General features: G+C 65.0%; 3 protein-coding genes across 4 annotated transcripts; 2 read left to right on the forward strand and 1 right to left on the reverse strand.

Annotated features, from left to right (window-relative positions):
* Positions 1-10: 10 nt before the first annotated feature.
* SP2 (Sp2 transcription factor) lies at positions 11-10,140 on the reverse strand. Of its 2 annotated transcripts, none has more exons than XM_080633691.1 (7): positions 10,060-10,140; positions 6,390-6,465; positions 4,935-5,882; positions 3,742-4,060; positions 1,502-1,676; positions 687-880; positions 11-414 (listed from the first exon to the last, which is right to left on the reverse strand). In XM_080633691.1, the coding sequence occupies exons 2-7, from the start codon at positions 6,450-6,452 to the stop codon at positions 314-316; spliced, it is 1,800 nt and encodes a 599-aa protein (XP_080489817.1). In that variant the 5' UTR covers positions 6,453-6,465; positions 10,060-10,140; the 3' UTR covers positions 11-313. The 2 variants fall into 2 exon arrangements, with proteins under 2 accessions (XP_080489817.1, XP_080489818.1); XM_080633692.1 differs by lacking the exon at positions 10,060-10,140 and adding an exon at positions 6,570-9,664.
* Positions 10,141-19,751: 9,611 nt separating this feature from the next.
* SP6 (Sp6 transcription factor) lies at positions 19,752-20,876 on the forward strand (the record flags this gene model as incomplete). Its single annotated transcript, XM_080633520.1, has 1 exon — positions 19,752-20,876. The coding sequence occupies one exon, from the start codon at positions 19,752-19,754 to the stop codon at positions 20,874-20,876; it is 1,125 nt and encodes a 374-aa protein (XP_080489646.1).
* A 3,769-nt stretch (positions 20,877-24,645) lies between these two features.
* On the forward strand, positions 24,646-26,606 carry SCRN2 (secernin 2; the record flags this gene model as incomplete). Its single annotated transcript, XM_080633534.1, has 7 exons — positions 24,646-24,816; positions 24,897-25,078; positions 25,170-25,369; positions 25,453-25,668; positions 25,794-25,959; positions 26,069-26,246; positions 26,371-26,606. The coding sequence occupies 7 exons, from the start codon at positions 24,646-24,648 to the stop codon at positions 26,527-26,529; spliced, it is 1,272 nt and encodes a 423-aa protein (XP_080489660.1). The 3' UTR covers positions 26,530-26,606.
* Positions 26,607-26,636: the final 30 nt, after the last annotated feature.

Below are 26,636 nucleotides of genomic sequence, written 5' to 3' on the forward strand. Positions count from 1 at the left end.
ACCTTCCAAAGGGGTTATATAGATATTTATAGCTATTTATAGACTTTAAATATAAAGTAGGAATGTGCTGTGGAGCCTCTCCCAGCCCGCCTGCACCGGTGTGCGCAGTCCCCTCCGTACCCGGCTCCGGAATGCTGCTGGATCCCGGGATCCACAGGGAGGCTCGGCCCCTTGCCCCCTTTGGAAGCGGCTGCTGCGTGGTGGCATCGGCCAAGGGCAGGAGGATGTCCCTGAGGGCTCCACTCCGTGGCACTGCTTGGGGGGGGACCCCTGGCTGGGCTCTGTCCGCTCGGCCATGGGGCAGCTCCTGGCCCTACAAGTTCTTGGTGACCAGGTGGGTTTTATAGTGCTTCGTGAGGTGGTCGCTCCGCATGAAGCGCTTCTGGCACTGCGCGCACTCGAAGCGCTTGTCACCTGCGGGGAAGAGCAGACGTGGGTCAGGAGGTGACGGCCACCGTGTCACTGACCTGCTTTAAACCACAGCCACCGCCAGGACAGGGTGGCAGCAACATCCCTACAACCGGTCCCCATTGCAGCCCTTTCATGTGTCACCCCCATGAGACCCCCCCTAAGCCCTCCAGGCAGACACCCCAGGACAACTTAGTGGTGGCCCAGGATCATCCCAATCCTTATCCGAGCACATCCCAAGGGCTGGGATAGGACACGGGGGGGATTGGGGCAGAGACCTGTGTGCGTGCGCGCGTGCCGCTGCAGCTCATCGCTGCGTGTGAAGCGCTTCCCGCAGAACACCCAGTTGCAGACGAAGGGGCGCTCGCCCGTGTGCAGGCGCACGTGGGCGCGCAGCAGCGAGGTCTTGCGGAAGGTCCTCCCGCACTCGGGGATGTGGCAGATGTGCTTCTTCTTCCCTGCATCGCCCGGCCTGCGGAGGGAAGTCATAGATAGGAACACCATGGAACGGGTTGGGATGAAGGGACCTTAAAGCTCATCCCGCTCCAACCCCTGCCACAGGCAGGGACCCCTTCCACTGGAGCAGCTTGCTCCAAGCCCCTGTGTCCAACCTGGCCTTGAACACTGCCAGGGATGGGGCAGCCACAGCTTCTCTGGGCACCCTGGGCCAGCGCCTCAGCACCCTCCCAGGGAAGAGCTTCTGCCTAAGAGCTCATCTCAGTCTCCCCTCTGCCAGGTTCAAGCCATTCCCCTTGGCCTGTCCCTACAGGCCCTTGTCCCAAGCCCCTCTCCAGGTTTCCTGCAGCCCCTTTAGGCACTGGAGCTGCTCTCAGGTCTCCCCTTCAGGAGCCTTCTCTTCTCCAGGCTGCCCCCAGCCCAGCTCTCTCAGCCTGGCTCCAGAGCAGAGCTGCTCCAGCCCTCGCAGCATCTCCATGGCCTCCTCTGGCCTCGCTCCAGCAGCTCCACGTCCCTCTTGTGCTGTTGCCCCAGAGCTGGATCAGGACTGCAGAGGGAAGTCCCCTCCCTCAACCTCCTTAGCCTCAGGGATAGGTGCTGGTAATGCAGGGCTGCCCCTGTCCCGCTCCACACTCACTTCTTGTCCCCGTCCTTGCAGTTGGGGCAGGTACACGCCATCCGCCGCCTCTTCTCCCCAGGCTGAGCCTCTCCGGACAGCGCTTGCTCCATCTGGAGCTGGATCTGGGTCGGGCTCAGGCCGCTGATGGTCAGGTTGTTGCCGGACACGTTCTGCACAGTGAGCTGCTGCTGGCCTGGGGAGGAAAACGGGGGAGTCAGACTCTGCCCCTCTGCTCTCACCCACACATCCAACCCCTGCTCCTCACTTGGGGATGGCTGAAACCCTCCGGAGATGGCTGGATGGAGGCAAGACCTCCCCCATTGCATGTGGGACAGGACACCCCAGGTCTCAAAGCCCCCAGCCCCGCATGCAGCACTGCCCCGCCACGTGCTGAGCCCCCCCGGGGTGGAGGTTTTGGGGGATGGGAAGGGGGGGGCCGGTAAGTCCCTTTTTTCTGAATATACTGTGCGGTTTTTCAAAGTTTTTGGTTTTTTTTTGACCCTTCGGGGTGGGGCAAGGACCAAAGAGGAAACAAAAAAAGAAACTTTGAAAAAACGTGCAATATATTGAGCAAAAAAACGGGACTTACCCCGGAGCCACAGGGGCCGCTCCACGCTCGGGCGTCACGGAGGCGGCAGCCTGGGCCGTGCACAGCACCCGGCAGCCGTGACGGGGGCTGGAAAGAAGAAGAAGGGAGGGGGGGATCAGCGTCAGCAAGCGGGATCGCTGCTCCCGGAGCAGCGGGAAGGACAAGGAGGAGTGGGATGTGAGAGCGGAGCGAAGGAGGGGTGACAGCAGAGAGGGAAGGTGGGCGCAGGCAGAGCAAAGGTGCCGCCGTATCCATTGGGAAGCCGAAGGGCTGGGCAGCCCTTTGGAAGCGCTGCCGTGTCCAGGCTGAGACCAGGCTCAACTCATTGCACACACAGGCAGCACGCAGCAGGTCCTACTTGTCCCTTCCCCAGCCAGGGCTGCAGCACAGTCCCTGCCCTGCGGCACAGCGGCAACATCTGCCTGTGGCATCGCTCATGTCTGGCCCCATGTTCACATGCAAAGCAGCAATTAAACACCCCCTTGGCTGCTGCGGAGGAGGAAACCACACTGGGCCCTGCTTTATGCTGACAGCATTTAGTTAAGCCAAGAAAGAACAGCTTCCAACTGCAAACCCCAGGCAGGGCTCCTGCTGAGGGAGAAACCACCACGAGGCAGCAGGTCTTTCTGGATCAGAGAGCAGATAAACTTCCCTCAGACACAGCTCCCTCCCCTCGGCTCCCCGTGGCACTCACGCCAGCGGGATGGGGCTGGGGGAGGCTTGTGGGGCAGGACAGGAGGACAGAGCTGCTGCTGGGACGTGCCTCTGCTGGTGGCTGTCTGCGGCTCATAAACTGCTCCAGCTGCTGGCCAGGGCCACATCTGGCTGATTTTGGCTTAAGGCACTTGTCCCACAGAGGTGAGGGACTGGGTTCACTCTCTTGGAATGGTGATCCCTCGCTTACAGAGCCTGTGTGTGTAAAAGCAGCCCTCCTGCAAGCCCAAACCAGCAGTCATTGAACCCACTGGATGCCAGGAGATGCCCCAGCCCTGGGGCCTGGCAGGGGGATCTTTGGAAGGGCTTGCTGGTAGGAAAACCCTGGGGCACCAATGCCTGGCTGGTCCCAGCTCTCAGGGAGAAACACCGGCACAGGGTGCCCAGAGAAGCTGTGGCTGCCCCATCCCTGGCAGTGTTCAAGGCCAGGTTGGACACAGGGGCTTGGAGCAAGCTGCTCCAGTGGAAGGTGTCCCTGCCCGTGGCAGGGGTTGGAGCTGGAGGAGCTTTAAGGTCCCTTCCAACACAAACCGTTCCATGATTCTTTGTAGGAATAAAGACACCCATCTCACCCCAAGGGGCTGAGCCTCCCCCTGCCCTGAGCTCAGGAGCAAACAGAGCTGGTCTGGGCTCAGCCCTGCCCTCAGACGTGTCCTGCAGCTCGGCACAACCGCAGAGCCCTGATCCTGCAGCCTCTCCAACCTGCCCTCCCTGACACAGCTCAACCAGGACAGGCTTGGAAACACCCAGCACAGCCACCAAAGAGACACCCTATGAAACACTCAGGGCCTTCCTGGAGAAGCTGATGACATTTAACAACCAGCAACACTCAAACCTCAGGGCACAAAGGGATCTGTTTATAAATCTACAGTCACCCAGCTGCAAAGCAAAACGGTGCAGCTAGCACGGGGGGCTTTCTGTTCCACATCCTGCTGCCCCACATGGCACAGCCCACCTCCGGTGTTGGTGATGGTGACGGGCACGCCTTGCACTTGCACGCCGTTGATGTTGATGGTCTGCATGGCCTGTGCCGCGGCCGCCAGCTGCGCCGCGCTCAGGCTGATGATGCCTCCGGCCGGAGCGATCTTGGGCAGGGTGCGCTCCTTGCGCACGGTGGCTTTCCTGCTGCTGCTGCTGCTGCTGCTGGAACCCCCCGTGCCGGAGCTGCGGGACACGGGGCTGCTGCAAGAGGTCCCAGATGGAGCCACGGTGATGGCCGGGGCTTCCTGGAGCAGCACTGTCTGCAGCTCACCCGAAGGGGTTTTGAAGTAGACCTGAGGGGGGGAGAGAAGAGGGATGAGACCAGGCACTGACACCAGGAAGAACCCCACTCCATCCCCCCCACACAACCCCGGGCCTGCCATGGGCCGAGGAGCAGTTGTCCAAGCATCTGAAGACCCTTTGTGGGCCTCCTGAAGAAAGGTCCCAGCCTGGCGTGGCAGCAAAGGGCTGCTCTGGCCTTGCAGCCAAAGGCAAAGCTGAAGACACAGTCCAGCTGTGAGCCCCCATCTCCCAAGAGCTCCTGAGCAGGCTGCCTCATCCCACCCCAGCTGATGGCACAGCAGAGCTTCCAAGGACACTGTGCTCCCACAGGTCCTTCCAGTGTGTGAAGGGGGCTACAAGGATGCTGGAGAGGGACTCTTCATCAGGGACTGGAGTGACAGGACAAGAGGTGATGGGTTCAAACTGAAACAGGGGAAGTTCAGGTTGGATACAAGGAAGAAGTTCTTCCCTGTGAGGGTGCTGAGGTGCTGGCACAGGGTGCCAAGAGAGGTGGTGAATGCTCCATCCCTGGCAGTGTTCAAGGCCAGGTTGGACACAGGGTCTTGGGTGACATGGTCTAGTGTGAGGCATCCCTGCCCATGGGAGGGGGCTGGAACTGGATGATCTTAAGGTCCTTTCCAACCCATTCTATGATTCTATGATAAAAGCAGATGGCCACCAAGGGAGACTTCGTAAAGCCCTGCCGAGAGAACCGCTGTGCTCCCAACCCTTCTTAAGACAGCAGAGAATCCACACAAGCAAGGCCTAAAGTGGATGCCAAGTTGGGAATCTGATCCTCACAAAAACCTTTCTAAAACGCCTGGCTGAGGGCTCAGAGGAGAAACAGGGCAGAGACCTGGAGGAGGAGGGCTGGGGAGGTGGTACCTGGGTAGGAGCAGGTTCCGTCGTCTGGATCTGGAAGTTCTGGGAGGGTTTTTGGGGGACGGTGGGGAGCGTGGCAGAGGCGGCCTGGACCACACGCAGGGCCTGCTGCGGGATCTGCACCACTTGCGGCTCCTGCCTGGGCTGCACCACTTGGACCTGCTGCACCACGGCCGGCTGGCCGGAGCCCGGGCTCTGCACGATCAGCAGGTTGTTGCCTGCCTGGATGATGTTCTCCGCCGTGGTCTCTATCAACACGGTCTCCACCTGCTCGGCCACGGCCACCGTGGTGGCCTGCGTGGGTGACATGGCTTTCTTCCGAGGCTTTTTGATGGGTTTTGAGGTGCTTTCTGCCAGGAGCTGAGCCTGGGCGCCCGGCTCGGCAGCGTTCACCAGGTTGTTCACGGGCAGGGTCAGAGTCACGTTGCTGCCACCACTTAACTTGACCACGCTGCTCGTGCCCTGTGCTGGGGAAGCTCCACCCTTCTGCACCGGAGCTGGTTTGATGGGCACGGGCTTGTGAGAGGAAGACGAAGAGGTGAGGATGGCTTGGTTCGTGCCGGGAATAATCTGGATCTGGTTGGGCTGCACCTGGATGGTCTGACCCCCCGTGGCCTGGATCTGGGGCACTGCCTGGTACTGGATGTTGGTGGTGGACGAGCGGGTCCCCTTGTTGATGACAGCTGGGTTCTGGATGGCAAAAACCAGCTGCCCTCCGGGGTAGGAGGTGCTGACCTGAGAGCCCTGGATCTGGAAGACGTTCCCTTTCGACGACAGGATCCCAAAGCTGTTCTTACCGGAGCCCAGAGGGAGCGGAGCGGGTTTGATGGGGACGAGCTTGCGTGGCGTTGGCTGAGGAGGGGCAGGAGGAGTCACGACGGCTTCTGCTGCGGGGGGGCCAATTTTGCTACATGTCGCTGCGAGGAGGGCGAGAGGAGAAGGTTGGGAGTCCTGGGGAGCAAAGGAGGAGATGGGCACGTTAGAGACAGCGGCTTGTGCCACACAGCTGGAGATGCGGCCAGTGGAGAGGGTACACGCTGTTAAAAGTGATCCAGTCCATGCCAATGAGACACCCCTTGTTAAGGGAGCTGCTTAATTACCCCCCCTACGTGTGTCTAAATGAACCCCTTGACGCTGCTTTCAGTCATCAGGCCGGGAACCACCTTTTCCTCATGTGCCTATGTCCTTACAGCCTCCACAACGCTGCAAGTACCGTGCAATGATGCTGGTATCACATAACCTGGAGTGTCCCAGGCAGTTTTCATTCCAAGACCACCTTGTGCTAACGTGACCCAAGAGGAAAACACACGGAAACAACACCCCAGAAGAGCTGGGAACAAGCCCAGAGGGCAGCTCCCAGCCTGCCCTGCAACCTGCCCTCCTCCTGATGCTGCAATGCCGGCTGCAGCGGAGGCAGGAGGGGCTGAAGGACGTGGTGTTTGCTGTCCCTGCACTCACCTGGGCGCTGGAGGCGGCCGGCTGCAGGTATTCACTGGGGCTGACGGCAGCAGTCGCAGCCATGCTGCCTCTGGATCTGCAAGGAAGCACAGAGAAGGGGGAGTGAGACCGGCAGCAAGAGCTGCAGCGCAACGCCCCGATGCCCGAGGGGCTCTCCCTGCATCCCCCAAACACACTCACATGGCTTCAGCAAGGGGGGTTATAAAGGGGCCAGAGAAATCCCATCATCTCATCGCCTCCTCTCTCCATCCCATGGGGCCTCTGCTTGCCAGCAAAGGGAAGTGGCACCTACAGTGAGCTGCAGCTCTCACCTGACAGAGCCCATCACTGCATCCCCTGGGCTGACAGAGCCCATCACCACGCTGAGTCTGTGGAATTCAAGGGCACTTAAGGGACTAGAGGGGGAATGTAAGGATGGGGGTCATCCTTTGTCCTTTCCTTGACAGTTTGGAATCTCCAACACTCATCCCTTCTGCTGCCCCCGACGCTGCAGGGTGATAACACTGAGGCTGAGGCTCTCCTTGCCACTGGGGCAGCTACAAGAGCTTCTTTTGAAGGGTTTAAGCCAGCAAAGCCAGTGAAAGAGACTCCTAAACCCTCACCCTTTGCTGAACCTTTGCTCTGGACTAGGAAGATGTTTCATCCTTGACATTTCCTTTGGCAAACTCTCCCGTCTCCCCCATCCCGCAGCCGCTTGTGTGGCTCCACACCTTGATAGTATTTGCCTCAATGAAGTGCCAGAGATAACCTGTCTGAGCTGGAACGCTCTTTATTACGGCTGCTGACAATATCCTGGCTTCACATAGGGAATTATGGCTCTCTGAGGAACGTGGATACTTCAGGTTTACCCCAAAGCGCAGCCCCATGCATCCCCACGGCAATGGGAAGCCAGTGCTGTGGGACGCTTGGATGCAGGAGCAGCGGGAAGCACTGGCACCATGAATGGCAAGCAACTGCTCGGTAAGCACAGCAAGAGGCTTCCCGTGGCTTACAGGGAGCAGGCAAGACCCACATCCCAGGCCTGGCTCTGGCACAGCCTCCGCTCCTGCCTAGGGAGCTGCAGGAGATCCAAGGGTGGGGAAAACAAGGTGTGGGGATTGTTTAAAGGAAGCAAACTCCAGGCTCCAGCAGCATCACTCGCAATGGAGGCACCAGCACGGGGCAACGTCCAGCACCCAACCTCAGGAAGGGCGAACTTGACCTTGTTTGAAGCAGCATCCACTGCCAGCGTATGGATGCGGGAACCCCGGACACATCTGCTTTGGGAAAATACGGGGTTCCTTCACTTTGAAGCCATCAGCCAGCAGGGACAGAGCTGGAGCTGTTCTGCCCCACACAAGGGCCGGTTGTCACGTCTTAATCCAGCTTAAGGCTGGGAGGAGGAAAGTCCTGTCGGTAATTGGGATGCAGGCAACGCTCGCATGGAAGCAGGCCCTGAGCTCCTCATCCATCCCGAGCCAGACATCCCCTCCCGGGGAACACGCAGCCATTCACTAAACAGAAAGCACTGAGAAAGGGAGCCCCGAGCCAAGTCACCAAGGAGCCCGCTTGCCCACGGCAGGCAGCTCCCCCTCACTGCTCCCAAGGCTCTCTCACAGCCCTGCCATGAACCAAGCACATAAATCCCTTGGGAAGGGTCAGCTCAGAGCTCCTGATGGCACCGCACGGGAATTACAACCCCATTCCTTAGCAAAGGGCATCCCATTCCCTGGAAGCTGTGGCAACCTCCCAGCGCTGGAAGCATGGGACGCTTGCGCCCAGCCGAGCTGGCTGCTGATAAAAGGCTGGTTTCTGCCCAGAGAGCTCAATGGCTGCACCCTCCCTTTCACAGCAGAATTAGGGCATTGCTGAGGATTAACAGCCCTGACTACCAATAAAGAGCACTGCTGAGCTGGCTGGAGACACACACACACATTCCAGGAGAGATCCCATTAACCCCAACCAACAACAAGGGATAATGACTGGGGGAGCAGAGCCGTGTGCCCGCAGCCACGGTGCAATCCCTTCGCCCGTTTCTCACTCGCCCGACTCCAGGTCCCAAGTCCAGCAGTGACAGTTTCACATCCCGAGGGTACAATCCTGCTCCCGGCGCACTGAAACCAAAGCGCAGCTTGGGCCAGGATAGAACTGGGAATGGGACCAGCACCGCCTGCAAGGAATGCTTTGGGATCGGCCCTGGGGGGTACAGACCCTCCCGAGGGGCAGGAGCTCCCCTCCAGCCCCAGCACAGGCGCTGCAGCATCGCTTGCTCCCTGTTACACTTATTCATGCCCATATAGTGCAGGTCCAGTTTGCCTTGCCCTAACCCCCCCACACCAGGCAAGCCTCAAGCAGAAGAGGCTTCTCCCTTAGACACTTCAAGGGCACTAATGAATAAAATCCACCTTTTTTCCAGCCATCCTCCTCTTCCTCAGCTCATCACAAGCATGGTTTTGTATGGAAACCATCTCCACACACCACAACGCCCTCCTCACCCCTTGCCTGCCCTCACCCCTGTAAAAGGGCAAAATAACCAAACCCTGAGCGATTCCTGGCTCCAGAGCTGTTGCCTTTATGATGCTCCTCACTGAGTACAACCAAGGCTCGTTCCTACCCCAGGACACGCAGACCAAGCACAGGGGCTTCTACACAGCTACAAAAGACCCTTTGCGGGTGGGACTGGAGAGATGCTGTGTATTTGAGACCCTGATTTCAAACCTTATCACCGCAATTCCCTTGTTACCTTCTCCCAGCACCCTTCCAAGAGGAAATAGCACAGCAATACCCATGGGGATTCCAGCTGGAGGGGAGGCTTTGCTCCCCATCTGCCTGATGGAGCTGGTTTTGGGGGCGCAGGGGCACACACACTCCTAACTTTCAGCACTCATCCAAGTGACCATGATTTTAATTCACCCCTTGAGCATGAAGGCGACCCAGAGCCCCCCCAGGATCCATGAGAGAGAAACCTCACTTGGGCTCATGAAGCACAGGCAGAGGGGTAAGAAAACGGTGGCAGCCCCATTTGCTTGTCGAGGGCATACGAAGTATTCAAAGCCGGGCACGGATGAGCGCCGGCACCTGCCTATTTACATGGTAACAGCAGGAAACGGAGCCAAACCCTGGGGTGAAGCGGCGCGGGTCCCTATTGCTGCCGGTTTAACCCTGCTCTGGCCCGGACACGCCTGTGACAGCCGCTGCCTGCTCCGCGTCTGCTGCCGGGGGGGGGATTCCCGGCTGCGATCGAGGAAGAGGAAGCGAAGAAGCGGCTGCGATAAAGCCCGGCCCGAGAGGCAGAGCGGGACGGGGCTGCCCCACAGCCCCCCCAACGCCCCCATCACCCGCAGGGTCCCGCGCAGACCCCAACAGCCCCGCTGCGGCCGCTCCCCGAGCACCGCACACAGCGCCGAGGCCCCCGCACCCCTCAGCGCACCGGGGGGGACCCCACCGCAGACCGAGCCCCCCCCCCCCTCCCCGCCCGGCAGCTGCCGACGGTCCCCGGGGAGGCGGGCTGAGGGCTGCGGGCCCGCCCCCGACCGGGCCCCGGCCCCGGAAGCGCCGCCCGCCCGTTGCTCGCAGAGGGCGGGCCGGGGAGGCCGCGCTCCCGTTCCGGGCCCGGCGCCGCCGCCGCTGCTGCTGCCCCCCCTCTCCGCGCCGCCGCCCCCGCCCGACCCCGCCGCGGGCCCGCACAGACCGGCCCGAGCGGCGGCGGCGGCTCCAACCGCTCACGGCGCCATCTTCCTCCTCGGGGGCCGCCCGGGCACCGCCCTTGGGGACCCGCCCTCCGGAGGCGTCTTGACCAATCCGCGTTCCGCTTGGCGGCGCGCTGGCCAACAGACAACGAGACGTTAAATCGCCAGCCAATCCGCTGCGGCTTGGAGCTTGATGGGCAGCTCCGCCGAGCAATAGGACCCGTGATGGAGTGACAGCTCCGCCAATGGGCGCGGGCCCTCCGAAGTGACAGACGGAAGCGGGGGCCCAATGGGAGGGCAGAGCTCTGATTGACAGCAGGGCTGGCCAATGGGAGCGAGCTCAGCCTGTCACCGCCCGCTGATTGATTGACAAGCCTCAGAGGGGGCGGAGGCGGATGTCCTCGTGGGCGGAGCCACCCGATAGCCGCCTCTCGATTGGTCGGTACCTGCTTGATTGACAGGCAGAACACACAATGGGAGACCAGAAACACCAGAGCTCTTCTGATTGGTCGAGCGCGCCAGGAGGGGCGGGTCTGGAACGTTGAAGGCTGATGACGACAGCGGGGTCCCCGTGGGGGTGTCCCGGCGGTCCTCGCATGGGTCCTAACGCCCCCCCCCCCCCCGCTCCCGACCGCTCCTGGGACCCCCCGGCCCCGTGCGGATGCCCCCGGACGGGACCCTCCGTATTCGTCCCCCCCTCATTGCCACCGGGGGCTCCAGCGCCTGTGGGGCCGGGGGTGCCCCCTACATCGGGGGAGGAGGACGGGGCACCCCCCAAGCCTGGTGGCACCCAGCCCCACTGCGCCTGAAGGACCCCATCTCCCTCCAGGGATCGGGGTGCTCACAGGGGTTCAGGTCCTCGGGGGGGGCTCGTGGTCCTCAATCCCCTTGCAGGAGCTGGGGTGCTTGGAGGGCATTGGGGTGCTCTGTCACCTCGCAGCAGTTGGGGTCCCCAGTCCCCTCATGGGGGTTGGGGTGCTCAGGGTGCCCAAACCCCTCGCAGGGGTCAGGGTGATGAAGGGGGTCTGGGTCCCCCATCTCTTCAGAGGGATTTGGGGGGGGGTTGTCAGGATGCGCAGTCCCCTCGCAGGGATCCGGGTACCCAGCAGCTGTGACCCCTCCCGTCCTCATCCGGAGCCTCACAGGGGTTCCAAAGCCACCCCATGCCCTGCTAGGGGAAGGGGGTTCCCCCATCACCTCCCAGCGCCCCTCACCGCAGTGCCAGGCCTTGCCAGGGCCCCGGGGGTGCCCAGCTGTGCTCCAGCCCCCACAGGGACCAGCACCTCCCACTGGAGCCAAATAATTGCTCGGTGCTTTGTTGTGCAGTGTCTATGGCCCGGGGGCCTCCATTTGTGGGAACTTGCTGTGGCGAGTGCCTTCCTTTTAATTACCTCCCCTCCTCAAGCTCCTGCTTACTCACCGCCTGGCACCGGCGCCTCCGACCCCCGCCTCAGCCCCCGGCCCCCTTCCGACACCCCCCGGCCCCATTCGGGGGTCCCGATGGTGCCCCTCGGGGTGCTCGCCGTGAGCCCTCATCCCGCTCCCACCATGGGATGGAGGCAGCGGGAAGGGGAGGGCTGCGGGGGGGTGACCCTTTGGGGTCGCCAGGGTGGGGGCCACCCAGTGGGCACCCCACGGACACCCCCAGGACCAGGCTGTGGCCACGCTCATCAACGCAGCGAAGGCACCGCGGCCACTGGCGCTCCTGACGTGCCAGGGACACGCGTGTGTGCGACACGGGTGCATCGCGGTGCGGCTGGATCCGCATCCCATTTCCAGCCCCGATAAGGGACACCCTGGGGGAGGGGGGGGGTCCCCATCCGGCATCACCGTGAGGGGACTCCGGAGCTGGATGTGGAGGCGCTGGCCCCATGCAATGACCGCGGGCGGGTGAAGGGAGGCCGCGGAGCCCAGGGGACACGGAGCAGCCTGGCCCGGTGCCGGCGCGGGCTCGGCTCCGCTCCCGGCGCTCCCGCCCCGGCTGCCGGGACAAGCCCCAGCCTGCCCCTCCCTGCCTCAGTTTCCCCAGGCGGGCGCTGACGCCGGCTCTCGGCTCCGAGCCCGGCGCGGACGCGAGCGCGGGCACGATCGCTGCCACCATCCTGGGAAAGGGCCATGGAAGCTGCGGGGGGGGGGGGACGGGGACACGGGCGGGGACAGGGACATGAGGATATGGGGACATGGGGGTACAGGGACAAGGGTCCGTGCAGCCAGATGGGGGACAGGGACAGAGGGGATCGCACAGTGGGGCTGGGATGGGGACATGGGGATACGGGGACATGGGTCTGTACAGTGAGACAGGGGATGGGGACTCAAGTTGGCACAGAAAGGCTGGAATGGGGACACAGGGATATGGGGACACAGGGACAAGGGTTTGGGCAGCCAGATGGGGGACAGGGACAGGGGGGACCGCACAGCGAGGCTGGGATGGGGACATGAGGGGACAGAGAACACAGGTCCATACAGTGAGGCAGGGGACAGGCACACAGGTTAGGAAGGAGCTACGGGGACGTGGAGACACAGAAACTCAAGGACATGGGAACATGGGGACACCGGGAGGACCTGGTGAACCGGGAGGACCCGGAGAAGGGACCCGGTACCCGGTGCCGCGCTCCCGCTCCCAAACCCACGCTCAATTACAACAATTACGGCACGTCCCGGCCCCGCTCCCGGCCGAGCTCCGGAGCTGCTGCAATGGATTCTGTGCAGTTAAAGATGTTTTATGGAGGCTCTGAGGGACACCGGGCATGGGGACAGCAGGATGGGGACCCCACGGGGGTCCTGGTACAGCCCTGCATCGAGAGGAGGTGGCGGTGGGAGAACCTGTGTGGCCCTGTCCCCTGTGTCATCCACATGTCCCTGTCCCTGGTGCATCCATCCCCATGTCCCTATTCCCAGTGTATCCACGTCCCCATCCCTAATGCAGCCACATGTCCATGTCCCATTGCAGCCCTGTATCCCTTTCCCAGTACATCCCATTCCCCCATCCCAGGTACATCCCCATGTCCCCATTCCCAGTGCAGCCCCGTGCCCCATCCCCAATGTAGCCCAGTGTTCCATCCCTGGTGCACCCGTGTGTCCCACCCCCAGTGCATCCCCATGCCCCCATCCCCGGTCCATCCCCATTGCCGTCGCAGCCCATCCCGGCCCACGGTGCGCAGTGCTGGGGAGGTTTCCCCACACGGTGACTGACAGCCGGGGCCGGTTGGGCGCAGATAGAACAGGGAGATTAACCCGGGGCTAATTAAAACCTCCCAGTTTAACCCTGCCGAGCCGCCAGCTCCATCGCCACGTCGCAGAGGTCGAGTCCCGACAGTAATTCCTGCTCCTGGTGAGAAACGCTGCCTCGGGGCACGCACCGCGGGCAGGGAAGCCCGTCGCGATAATCCCGGTAGATATCTCTGCCATCAGCCTGTCCCCGGGGACGCAGCGGTACCGGTGCCCCTGTCCCCGTGATGGCACAGCTTGGGGGGAATGGGGATAATGGGGATGGGGACGGGACTGTGTTCCCTCCATTGGCTTTAGTGGCTCCCATGTGGGAGCAATGGGGCTGTGCCCTCCAGGAGCAGCCGTGGGGATTTGGGACCCTGTCCTGGAGGTGCTGGAGGTCCCCACTTGGTCCCAGTTTGGGCTGAGGGACCCCAGGCTGGTGCCGGTTCCCAGGTTTGCTCAACCGAGGCTGTGACATCCCCCCCATGAGCACCGCGGGCCCCCCCCCCAGCACTGTCCTCACTGTGCCAGCCCCAGCAGATTCCGGTGCTCCCCCCGGCACCCGCCAGCACCCCCGGCTGCACCCAGAGCACCAGCCCAGCGCCACCCCCCCGGAGCTGTCTGGGTGCGGAGCCCGGGGGGGACACCCCAAATCCTCCCTGTCTGAGGCCCTGCGGCTGCTCCTGGGGCTCCCCCCAAGGCCAGGGCGACCCAGACAGCGCAGCCCCATAGCACCGGCTGCAGACCCCCCCAGCAACCCCCCCAGGGCACCATCCTCAGCACCCACGCGTGTGGGGGTGCATGCAGGCAGCAGGTGCACACGTAGGGACGCAGCACATACACACGCATGCACACGCATGCACACACACACGCTCCCCCCTACCGACACCAATTTGTTTTATGACAGCAGAAGGAAATTGCGTCCGGTCTCCAGAGCCAGGAGCCCTTTGAAGCTTCTGCCCCGGGGCTGGGGGGGGTCCTTGGCCATCCCTATGCCCCCCAACATCCTCCCGGGGGGCTGGTGGTGGGGGGCATCCCTCCTCCTCCCTCCCTCCATCCCCCTGGCCCTGGGTGGGGGATAGGAGGTGCCTCTCCTCCTCCATCCATCCCTGTGTCCATCCGTCCCTCCGTCCCTTTGTCCCTCATCCCCCCACCCTGTTTTCCCCTTAGGAACACGGGTGTCCCCAGCACCCTTGCGCCATAGGGCTATGCCTCCCCCCAGCACAGCCCCTGCCCTATAGTAGCCCTTCTCACCCCCCAAACACCCATCGGGGTGCATCCAAGGCCTTGTGTGTGTGTGTTCCCTCAAGGCTGTGCATTCGGGGGTGCAGGAGACCCCGGCTGTAGTTTTGGGGAGCACAGACCCCTCCGGTCCTCACTCAGGCTCCCAGTGGGACCCAAGGCCCCCCCCCCCGGAACACCCCTGGGTCCCCCCGAGCAGGGGGGATGGCTCCTGTGAGGGACTGGAAGCATTTGCCTCACGTTGCAATGGATGCAAATGGGCTCTGTAATTACCTGTAATTTCAAGGCACTGCTCGGGGTTTCAGACACTCGGAGATGCCTCCCCCCCAGTACTCCAGCGTCGGCGCGATTGCCTCCCATGGGTGGTCCCAGGAGCCCCCCTGTCCCCATTGTCCACACGGTCCCATCCAGCCGCAGGCTCTCAGCCCCCCCGCTGTCCCCGACCACTTCCCGGCATCTCCTTCCTCCCCCAGCCCAGGAGCAGTGTTTGAGGATGGGTCTGGAGCATCCCGGGGGATCTTTGGGGCTTGGAACCAGCAGCACAAGGGGGTCATGGACTTCCCAACTCCTCGTCTCTTGTCCCTGGAGGAGGCTCATGGTGTCCCATGTCCTCCCATTAGGCAGCCCCTCCATGGGAAGGGGTGGGAAGAGGCCACACTGGGAGTGGGTGGGAGAGGAGCCATGGCAGCCGGTACTGGGGACCCCCAACCAGGGACCTCCTGAACCAGCGGTCCCTGGAGCACTGGGAGGAGACCCCGGAGCACAGGGATGCTTCCCAGCACATCCTTCCTGGCAGGAGCTGGGGACTGGGGGACACCCAGGCCAGCGCCCCCACCATGGGGTCCCAGCTCCCTGTGGCGGCACAGCCAGGACGGGAACTGGGATCAGGCTCGGGATCGGTCCGGCCGGTGCCTGGAGCTCTACGTGCACAAACTGCTCCCTGCCCCGGAGAGCTGCTGTGGCTGTGGCACGGCACCTGCGGGGCAGCCGGGGAGCCCATGGCCACCACCCCGGCCCCAGAGCCAGCGCTGCGGTGTCCCCAGGATGGAGCATCCCCTGCCCCACGGCCACGGGGATGGCTCCCGGCACCTCTCAGGCAGGTACAGGGGAGGAGAGGCAGCGAGACCCCGGGGTTGTGGTCCCTCTGCGTCCCCCATGTGCCCTGCAGAGCACCAGAGCGGGTGTTCACCACCACCGGTGCACAGCCAAGCCACCTGTCCCAAGGTCCCCATCCCGGGGTCCCCATCCCGGGGTTCCCATCTAAGCCATGGGGCCACGCTCATCCCACATGCAGCTGCGTTTCGGTGGCGACGGTGGAGCCATTCCCGGGATGATGAAAACCAGGAGAGCTTTTCCCCAAGGCGAAGGAGTTCCGCGCCCTCCGCCCGGCCGGGCGCTTGGCAAACGCCAGGAGATGCGGCATCGGCCCAGATCCCAGTTCCAGCGAGGCACCAGCACCTTCTCCCATGGGCTATGGAGTGGGGTTGGCTTCTGCCAGGCCCACGAGGGTCCCAATGGGAGCCTGGCCATTGTGGCCATGGGAATGGGGACACGATGTCCCGGTGGTTAAGTGTTGGTGGCGTTGCTGCGTGGCATCTCCTGGGGCTTATCCCTCCTGGCACCCCCCTGTGCTGGCAGGATTGGTGGTGGGCACATGGGAGCCGGGAGGATCAGACACCCTCAGTGAGGACAAGCTCAGCCAGGATATCCCCAAATCCCAAATCCACCATCAGCATCCCGCCAGCAGTCCAGCTCTGACCCCAAAACTTGTCTCCTTGTGCCTGTGCCCATCCCATTTAACCCCATGGTACAGGACTGAGCCGCAAAGGGGGCTCCGAGCTCCCCAAATGGTGTGGGGCGCATCCCCGGGGGCAGAAGCCGGCAGGCACCACCCGGGGCGGTGGGGGACAGGCGGGGGGTGCCTGGGGGTCCCCGTCGGTGGGGTTGGCAGGAGGAAGGCGGCCACTGGCGCGGGAGGGAGGCGGTTGTGTCTTTCTTCTTTAATTACCCCCCTCGTTTGCGGTGTCTGCTGCGAACTTCCCGTCCCCTCCCTCCGCTTTCATGAGCCGGATCCTGGGACCGGGACCTGGCTCCTGTCAAGCGGCGGGGCTGGGGCTCTGCCTCCAAGGGTTAAAATCACCTGGGCCGGGAGGGTGGAGCTGGGCGGTGGGGAGGAGGGAAGAGCCGGGCGCCGGGCTGGGACCCGGCCATTCCTGCTCTCCCGGCCCAGTGGGTGCCCGGTCCCTGGGGAGCCGCGCGGGTCCCTCGGGGTCCCCTCGGGAACCAGCGCCCGCGCCACGCCGATGAGGACGGACCCGCCGGGACCTCTCCACCGCCGCCGCCGTTAGACCCGTACGTACCCCCCCCGGCGCTGCCCGGCCCCGCCGCGGCGGCAGGGAGGGACGGAGGGACCGGGGGACGGCGGGCGGTGAAGGAGAAGGGGACCTCCCCCCAGAGTAGGGACCCCCGGCCCGGGTCAGGGTTACCGCGGCCGCCCCGACCGGCCGGCGGCTGGGAACGTGCTGCCGGTGGCTCCGCGCCCCAGCCCAGCCCAGCCCCGGCAAGTCTTTGCTTGCCGGCCCGCCGCGTCCACTGGCCACCGAGCCCCGGGGCTCCCGGCCTCTGCGCTGCCCCAGCCGCCCCTCTCTCCGTCCCCCCCCCTAACTCACAGCGCGGAGCCCTTTCCCCTGGGGCAGGGACCCAGCGCCGGTGCGAGGTTGCGATGGGGGTTGTCCCCTGTCCCGTTCCCCCCGCTGCAACCAGCGCTGTCCCGTCCACCCCCCCGTAACAAAGCCTCGGGGAGTTTCGCTTCGGTACCGGGGAGCGGTGCTGTGCGGTGGGTGGCGGGGTGAGCGCGGCGAGCCGGCGGCATCCCCCCCGCTTATCCCAACCCACGGCGTCCGCCTCCCTGCCCGAACCTCAGCATCACCGCAAGCCCCGCAGCATCACCCCGAACCCGCGTCCCCGGCCCTGCCTCTGTTGCGGACCCACCCGTCGGGGCTCCCCCGGTCAGGGCCCGGGCTGCGGACAGCGCTTCCCGCCCAGCCCCGCCGCGGGGCGAGGCACCGACGGGGCGGGAGACGGGCAGAGGCTTTGCCCGGCCCGGGCCGTGACTCACGGGACGCATCACCCGCCGGTGCCTCAGTTTCCCTGCGGTGAAATGGCCAAAGCGTCGCCGGGCCCCGCCAGGGAGGGGGACGCCGGGAGCTCCTTGGGGACTTTTTGTCGTCATTCCCGGATGGAAAAATGCCCCGGGAGCCTCCACGCGTGGCCTGGGCAGCCGCTCCCCCAGCCCCCCCATCCTATCCCAGCGCTGGTCCCCGCTCCTGGCTGCGGAGCAGGGAATGGGGTAGTTGCAATGGGGACAATGGGACCTGGTCGGGAGCTCGGTGCTGGGGCAGGGACACACACGTTTGGAAGCGGGGTGTCCGCAGCTCGCTGTGGTGTGGCTGTGTTGGCTCTGGGTCCAGTGGGACCTGCCCGGACCCCAAGGGGGTCCCTTCTTCTCTTGTCAGAGCTGGGGAGCTGAGGGACATTCCTGTCATGCCCCCATTGTCCTTAGATCTGAGGGACCCTGTGCAGTGCCAGCTGCCACCCCAAAGCCCCATGACATGCCGTCACCATGGGGTTTTATGGTTGTGACCCCAATCTTGCCCCCATAGGGAGCAGGGGGCTGAGGGAGCTCAGGACCCCACTGGGGACCACTGCTGGGTGAGAGCGATGGAGCCCCTTGGTGCCAGCCCTCTCCCACCCCCCTGGCGTCCCCAGGAGACAGAGATGGTTCCCGGGAGCCAAAACTGATGCCAGCCTCTCCCGAGGATTGGGGTGGGCAGAGCTGAGCCCCTCCTGGGGAGCAGCACCCCTAAACCTGCTCGGGCTGCCAGGCCCGGAGGGCTCATCCCACCCAAGACCACCCTGCTTGGAGGCTGAACACCTACAAGTGTTGGTAGCACAGATGGAGGGGGTTCTGTTGGGGGGATTTGGCCCCCCCCCTTCCCAGCTGCCTTTGGGATCCCCCTGTCCCCTCTGGTGCCATCTGGCAGGGGAAAACACTGTTCCCATGCAATTGAGGTGGGGGGTGTCTTCAGCACTGGAGACCCCCTCCCTGCTCTGGGCTTATAACACTGGGGATTGGGGGGCAGTGGGGGTCTGGCCCCTTTGCACAGGGAATCCCCCACACCAAAGCTTTCAGCACCCCTCGGGGGGGTCTCCTTGAGGCTCTGTCCCTGTCCCACTCGGGTGGCCGAGAGCCAGGGGGGATGGCGTAAGGGTGATGGGGTGATGGGGACCGGGAGCGGTTGCGTGTTGGGGGGGTCCCCGCTGCCCCCTCCCCCCCCCCGGCGCCGGTGGGAAGGCGGGGGGCGGGAGCCGGTGGCGGCAGGTGGATTTCGACACTGGGGTGGAGCCCGTCCCCAGTGGGGTTTGCACAGCTCCGGTGAGTCACGGCCCCGTACGGGGCAGCCAGCGGGTGCCGGGGGGTCCGCGGCTGCACCGAGGGGTGGCCCCCGGGGGTCTGGGGCCGCAGGCAAAGGCAGCCCGGAGCCCGGCTTCAAAGCGCTGCCGGTGGCTCGGCCCCGGGGCTCTGCTGCTGCCCCGCAGCCGGCTCCGCTCCCCCATCCTGCTGCCAACCGGCTCGGGGGTGCGGGGTGCGTTTTGCTCCCCCTTCGGCAGCCTGGGGGCTCGCAGCCGGGCCAGGGGCTTGAGGCAGGAGCAGGGATGGGGGAGATGGTCTCCCAGTGTGCCTGAGACATGGGAGAGCCAGGGTGACCTCGCGGATGCTGTGGCTTGGGGACACCACTCATGTCGCCATAGGGACCCCAGTCGTGTTGGGGTGACATGGCTGGGGGGGTGACAAGGCAGATGGTGGTGGTTGTGTTAGATTTTGGAGTTAGGCACCGACCCCTTTGGGGCACAAGCATGACCCACCAGCACCGGGGCTGGCACAGGGTCCATAGACACATAGGGGTGGATGCTAAGGAGTACCCCCCTACCTGATGCCGCTATCCTGGTGTCACACCGGGCTGTAGAGCACAGAACCCCCCTCGATGGCTCAGGGGTGTCCCCCAAATCGCTGGCGATGGAGTGCATGGTGGTGCAGGATAGGAACTGGTGCCGCTGTGTGCAGGGGTAAAGGGGGGTGTCGGAGGTGTGTGCGTGCCCCCTCTTTTCACACAGCTCTTCTCTCCCCACCCCTCCTTGGCCCCGCAGGTCTGTCTGCGCCTCCGCCCCGCGCCGCTCGGCAATGCTCACAGCGGTCTGCGGCTCCCTGGGGACTCAGCCCTCGGACGCGCCCCGCGCCTCGCCGAGCCACCTGGACCTGCAGCCGCTGCAGCCCTTCCAGCCCCACGGCACCGGCAGCGGCACCGCCGCGGCGGGCGCCGCCGAATTCGCTACCCCGCTGAACCCAGCGCCCCCCCCGGAGCTGCCGCTGGTGGGTCCGGACGACGTCGCCTTCGCCAACCCCGGTAGCTACGAGCCGCATGGCCCCCCGCGGTTAGAGCTGCCCAGCGACGGCCCCGCGGCCCCCGGTGCCTACACCAAGCTGCTACCGGCGGCTCCTCCGGACATGGCGCATCCCTACGAGCCCTGGTTTCGGCCCCCCCATCCGGGTGCCCCCGGTGAAGAAGGAGGCGTCAACTGGTGGGACCTCCACGCCGGAGCAAGCTGGATGGAGCTGCCCCCCGGGCAAGGCGGGGGGCTGCAGGTGCCCGGGCACCCCGGGTTGCCACCGGCCCTAGGGGGGTACGGTGGTGGGGAGCACCAGCTCTGCGCTCCCCCTGCCCATCTGCTGCCCCCCCCCGCCCAGCATCTCTTGGGAGCGGAGGGGGCGAAGGCGTTGGAGGGTCCCCCCGAGCCCCGCGGCCCGGAGGTGGAAGGCGGCGGGAGGCCCAAGGGTGCCCGTCGTGCGGTGCCGCGGGGGGGGGGGCAGGCGGCGTGCCGCTGCCCCAACTGCCAGGAGGCGGAAAGGGGGGGTCCGTGCCCCGAGGGCGTGAAACGGAAGCACCTACACAACTGCCACATTCCCGGCTGCGGGAAGGCGTATGCCAAGACGTCCCACCTCAAAGCGCACTTACGGTGGCACAGCGGAGACCGACCCTTCGTCTGCAACTGGCTCTTCTGCGGCAAACGCTTCACCCGCTCCGACGAGCTGCAGCGGCACCTCCAGACCCACACCGGAGCCAAGAAATTCGCCTGCCCCGTCTGCGGCCGGGTCTTCATGCGCAGCGACCACCTGGGCAAGCACATGAAGACACACGATGGGGGCAAAGACGGGGCCGAACCCGAGGTCAAGGGCGCTGGGGACCCGTCGGCCGGCAAGGGAGGCAAGCGGGAGCCCGAGGGGGGGAACGCAGCCCCCACAAACTGAGCCACTGAGCCCCGGGGGGGAACACGGATGGAGGTGGGGAGGGCCCCGGGTTGTGGGGGGGGAAGTGTCCCTTTGGGGCTGGTCTCCGAAGGGTTTTAGGGTGGGATGGGAGGGCGCAGGGCTGGCACCTTGTGCTCGAAGCGGGGGGACACACACACAATGCGCGGCGCTGCCGGTTGGGGAGCGCTGGAGCCGGAGCTGCCCCGCGGCAGTTTCACTTGTCCCGCTCCCGCTCTCCCGCCCCGGTTCCCCCCCGTCCTCCCCCGGTTTCCCAAATCATCTTTTTTCTCCCTTCGGGAGGCTGCTGGCAGGCGGTGGGGCTGTTTGGGAGCAACATCAATGGGAGCCGAAGGAGCAGGCGCTGCCTGGGCACGTCCAGCCCAAAGGGGAGGAAGGAGAAAGGGAGAGAGGAGAAACCCGGGAGCCTTTGCTTGGGGAGAGCAGCCACAGCCCCCCGGCCCCCTCCCCATATCCCTTTCCATGAGTGTTACCATTCCCGGCTCAGGCCCCCCCCGTTCCAGCCCTGTCCTTTTGCCAGCCACGCTGGTTCTGGCACCCCTGTGGGACACGCAGGGCTCGGGGGGTCCCTCACGCTATGGGGCCGCGCTGTGGGTGCCGGGGGAGGGATGGAGGGGGGTGAACCCCCTTTTCCTTGCGCCCCACAGGAAGGGCCGGGATGGCCGGGGCGGGCGCGTGGCGCGGCGGGCGGTTGCCCAAGCGCACACCTGCAGCTTTCCCACACCCACCGCCGCGGCCCCGGGCGGGAAGCTCCCGGGCGGCCGCGGTCCCGGGAGAGCCGGGGCGGCCGCATTCCTCCGGCCTGGCACGGTCGCGCTGTCCGGCGCTTCCCCCCCCCCGCTTCCAACGCTGCCGTCCCTCCCATTGGGGACCGCGGCGCTGCGGGACCCCCGCTGCCCCCCCCCCCCCGTCCTCCCCGTGCATGCTGCCCCTCCCCGGGATCCCGTATCTCCAGGGAACCCCTGTGCATGCTGCCTGTCCCCCCCCCGGGACCCCATAGCTGTCCCTGTCCAGGTCCCTGGGTCTCCCTGGGCCACCCCCCAACCAGGGATCCCGTGTTTTCCTCCTCTGGGGCTGTCCTCCTTTCCCCAGGGGACCCCATTTCTGTCTTTCACCCCTGGCTGGTAGACCGCGAATCTTGGGGTTTAGACCTTTTGGGTCTTATCCCCCCCGATTTTGGCAGAACCCCTTGGACACAGAAGGAGATGCTGAAACTGGGACCTGGGGGTGGGGGGTGTTGTGTTAGGGGGCAGCGCTGGGGTCGGGTGGGATGGGGCTCGCAGGCTGCTCAGGGCACCCGGGGCTCCCCCGGCTCTGCCCCCCAGCCAGCACCAGCTCACACCAGTTGGGAATCTGGGGAAGGGGGGAGATTTGAGGGGGACGATCTCCCAGCATGGCCCCATCCTGGGGGCTCTGGGTGGGGGCTGCCCGGGCTCGGAGCACCCCAAGGTCTGGGGGGAAGAGGTGGAGGTGAAGTCGAGTGGGGTCCGTGCCCAGAGGGCGCCCCAAAACGTTCGGTTTTGATTGTATTATTATTATTATTAATTAATATTATTAATTATTATTATTTTATTAAGGTGAAGCCAGGCTTTGCCACTCCGGCAGAGTGGACATCTCAGGCCGAAGCTGTGGCCGCGGGCCCTATGGATGGGGATGGGGGGTAGGACCCCCCAAAGAACCCTGTCCCCATCCCCACTGGTGTGCATGAGGCTGACAGCAGCCCCACTGTGCCGTGGGGCTGGGGACAAGCTATGGGCTGGAGAAACCCAGCACGAGGTGAAGTCTCGCTGGGGGGGTCTCAGAACATGTCCTCAGCCCCATGGCACAAATGCCACCAACCGTCCCCCCGCAGGACTCGGGTGACCTGGGCTGCCCGCAGCTCTCGAAGGACGTCCCCGACTCCAGCATTTGCCTTTTCCAGCACAAAATTCCTTCTGGGAGCCCCTGGCTGGGATTTCATCTCCTGAGGGAAGCCCAGAGGGGGGGCTCAAGCCCCTCCTCGTGTTGCTGTAGCATCACTCCGGTGCCCCGTTGGATTTTAGTAGCCCAGCCTGGCTCCAGCCACAGCCGGGGGGGCTCTGGAGTGTTGGGGACCCCCTGTGCTACTGGGGCAGGTTTAGGGGGGCTGAACTGGGGGCACCCCCAAAGGTGGGCTGGGGAGGGACCCCCGAGCAGGGGGGCTCCCCAGTGATGCCGGGGCTCAGCCTCACAGAGCAGGGGGGGTCCCCTGTGATCTGTGATGCCGGGTCTCGGGGCTCAGCACCACAGAGCTGCCCCCCGCCTGGCTCGGAGCCGGGGGGGGGTACGAGGAGGGGCCCCAGGTGCACTCTACCCCCGCACCCCCCCGGGCCCTGCTGCCGCGATGGGGCAATGAAGGCTGTAAAACCGGGTGGGGAAGGCCGGAGGCCGGCTCCCACCCGCCGAAACCAGTCCAGCCTGCTGCGGCGTGGGGATCCCAGCCCTGCACCCCGAACCGCCGCGTCTCCCACCCCCGAGCTGCCTCCCCCGGGGCGAGGGAGGAACCGGCCAAGCTGGGGGCTCCCGGGCATCCCCCCGCCGGGCCCCCTGGGGAAGGGGGTGCTGCATCGAGGGGTGTCCCCCCCCTGCAAGGAGGGGAGCGTTTGTGCTGTGAAGAGGCTGCGGGGCTGTGGGATTGGGTTTTGTACTGGAATAAACGCCGCGTGTTTTTCCACGCCCTGGCTCTCCGGCTCCGTCTGTGCCAAGGGATCCATCCAGGCGTCGGTATCCCGGTATCCCCCCCCGCCGCAGACCCTCACCCTGGCCTCGGGATGGGGATGCAGGAAGAGGGGGTGAGGGCCAAATGAACCCCGGCCTCAGGAGGGCCGCATCCTGCACCCCGGGACGTGCCGGGCGGGTGCCCAGGGTCCCTCCCCGCGGGCAGGGAGCTGCCGGCAGGTCTGCCCGCATACCGCGGGGCGGGCGTGACTGCGGGACGCTGCCCACGGAGGGAGCTGCCCGTTGGGGTGCTCAGCATGGGGGTACTGCCCATTGGGGTGCTGAATGTGGGGCTGCTGAACATGGGGATGATGCCTACGGGGGTGATGCCCACTAGGGGTGTTGTCAAGTGTGGGGTGCCTACAGGGGTGCTGCCCATTGGGAGGTGATGCCCATTGAGGCTGATGCCAGTGGGGGTGCAGCCCATTGGGGGATGTTGCCAACTGGGAGGTGATGCCCATGCACAGCAATTGGGGGGTGCTGTCATTTGCGGTGTGATGCCTGTTGGGGTCCTCAGCATGGGGGTGCTGCCCACCACGGGGGTTGATGCCCATGGGGATGCTGCCCATTGGGGGTGCTGTCCAGGAAACCCCCCCAGTTCACACCATGTCCCCGTCCCTTCCCCACTGGAGATACAACGTGGGACCCCCGTTCCCGGGCTCCTTCGGGCTCTGGTCCCCCCACCCCAGCGGGTGCCGGTGCCGGTCCCCGCCTCTGCCGCCGTTCGGCCTCCGGCCACGGGGCGCCGCCGTCGCACGGACGCGGCGGGGCTGGGGGCGGGACCGGACGGCGGCGGTGGCTCTGCGGGAGCGGCAGCAGGTCCGTGGGGTCCCGAAGGGGGGTTTGTGGGGGTTGAGGGGGTCCCATCTGCGGTCTGTGCAGCGCTGCGGGGTCCCGGGGCAGGAGGTGCCCCCAAGGGATGAGGTCTCTGCTGTCCCCCAGCCCTAAAGAAACGCTGGGGACACAGTCAGGACGGGGCCAAGGGGGTGACATCCCCCTCGGGGCTCGGTTTAGGATGGCGGGATTCGATTCCACACCCTCGTCTTGCGACTGCTTCGTGGCGCTGCCGCCGCACACCGCGACTCCCGCCGTCATCTTCGGCAAGAACGCGGACCGGCCGCGGAGCGAGGTGCAGGAGGTGCTTTACGTCCCCGCTGCCACCCACCAGCCCGGGGACAAAGTCCAGGTGAGGCCGCGCTGGGGACATTGGGTACAGTGCACTGAGCGTGCCGGGTCTCAGCCCCAGCGCCGTGTCCCCCTCCCCAGTGCACCTACCTGGAGATCGAGCAGGCGGAGAGGACCCACGCTGTGGTGCTGAGCCGTCCTGCCTGGCTCTGGGGTGCTGAGATGGGCGCCAACGAACACGGTGTCTGTGTGGGCAACGAGGGTGTTTGGACCCGTGAGCCCGTGGGGCAGGACGAGGCGCTGCTGGGGATGGACCTGGTGAGGTGAGGACCGTGTTGTGACCCTCCCGGTGCCGCGGCCGCCCCGCCGTGTCCCCCCTCCAGCGCCGTTAGACGGGTGCTGCCGGCGCGGCAGGCTGGCTTTGGAGCGGGGCAGCTCTGCCCGGGAGGCCCTGGAGGTGATCACGGCGTTGTTGGAGCGCTATGGCCAGGGTGGGAGCTGCAAAGAGGAGCCGGTGCCCTTCATCTACCACAACACCTTCCTGCTGGCTGACCGCACCGAGGCCTGGGTGCTGGAGACGGCTGGGCAGTACTGGGCAGCCCAGCAGATCCGAGGTGAGCGGGTGCTGGTGGTACTGGGAGGACGGGGAGCCCTGTGTGTGTCCCTCAGCCTGATTGCCACAGCCCGGCCTTGGCAGAGGGCAGCCGGAACATCTCCAACCAGCTCAGCATCGGGAAGGAGATCACAGCTGAGCACCCGGGGCTGCGGCAGCGAGCGCGCAGCCAGGGCTGGTGGAGCGGGGACGGAGAGTTCAGCTTCGCCCAGGTCTTCTCCCTGACGCAGCAGCCCCCTCGTATGGAGGCTGCCAAAGCCCGCTACAGCGCCGGCAGGGAGCTGCTGCAGCAGCACGCAGGTGGGGACAGGGGTGGGGGACAGGAACGGCCACCCAAGGCTCATCCCAGTATCTCCCCACTCCTCGTGGTTGCTGTGAGCATAGCTCAGGTGCCAGTGGTGACGTGGCTCTGCCTTACCCACCAGGTCACATCACAGCAGAGACGTTCATGGCCATTCTGCGGGACAAGGCCAGCGGGATCTGTGTGGACACGGAGGGGTTCCGCACGGCAGGCACCATGGTGTCCGTGCTGCCCCGGGACCCTGCTCTGCCCTGCGTCCACTTCTTCACAGCCACCCCTGACCCCTCCAGGTGAGGACATGGAGGGGACAGCTCCACCTTGGGGTGACAGGGATGAGGCTGTGTCCCAGGTTGAGCATCCCTCGTGCTGCCCAGTCCCAGGGATGCTCCTCTCCTGCAGGTCTGTCTTCAAGCCCTTTGTCTTTGTGGCCGGGCTCAAGCCCGTGCCGCAGGTGAGATCTCCCACCTTCCGGGATGACCCTGCCAAGCAGATCCCGCGGTTCCAGAGCATGGTGGATCGGCGGCACGAGCTCTACCGCCGGCATCAGGCGGCGCTGGAGCTGATGGAGAGCGACCAGGTACCACAGACCCTTCCCCGGGCGCTGCCGCCCGGGACCCTTGCGCTGCCCTGGTGATGTGGGAAGCAGTGGAACTCCTCGAGGGTGCCCAGTCTCAGCTCTTCTCCCTTCCTGATGCCACCAGGAGCGAGGCCAGAAGCTTCTGCAGACGCTGCGGGACCTGGAGAAGCAGGGTCTGGAGGGGATGAATGCGTTGCTGGAGGGGAGAGTGGCCCCCTGCCCTGAGGAGCTGGCCGACCTCTTCTTCGACTGCGTGGAGGCAGAGATGAAGTTTTACACATAAACCCTGCTCCTGTATATGGGGGATGAGAAAACATTCCCGGTTCCCACCCCAGCTCCTCACTTCATCCCAACCGGTGTCTCCAGCCCAGCCTGGGGCTGCGGAGCCTT

The sequence above is a fragment of the Psittacula echo genome (genome assembly GCF_963264785.1).
Source record: "Psittacula echo genome assembly, chromosome: 23".
Taxonomy (NCBI): Eukaryota; Metazoa; Chordata; class Aves; order Psittaciformes; family Psittacidae; genus Psittacula; species Psittacula echo.

What these genes read in the sequence shown, in the direction of transcription:
- SP2 (XM_080633691.1), bottom strand. Translation starts at nt 6,452, where the DNA reads ATGGCTGCGACTGCTGCCGTCAGCCCCAGTGAATACCTGCAGCCGGCC. An exon ending in TGCAAGGACGGGGACAAGAA is followed by an intron (nt 881 to 1,501) that starts GTGAGTGTGGAG and finishes TTCCCTCCGCAG; the next exon opens with GCCGGGCGATGCAGGGAAGA. An exon ending in GCACGCGCGCACGCACACAG is followed by an intron (nt 415 to 686) that starts GTCTCTGCCCCA and finishes TCTTCCCCGCAG; the next exon opens with GTGACAAGCGCTTCGAGTGC.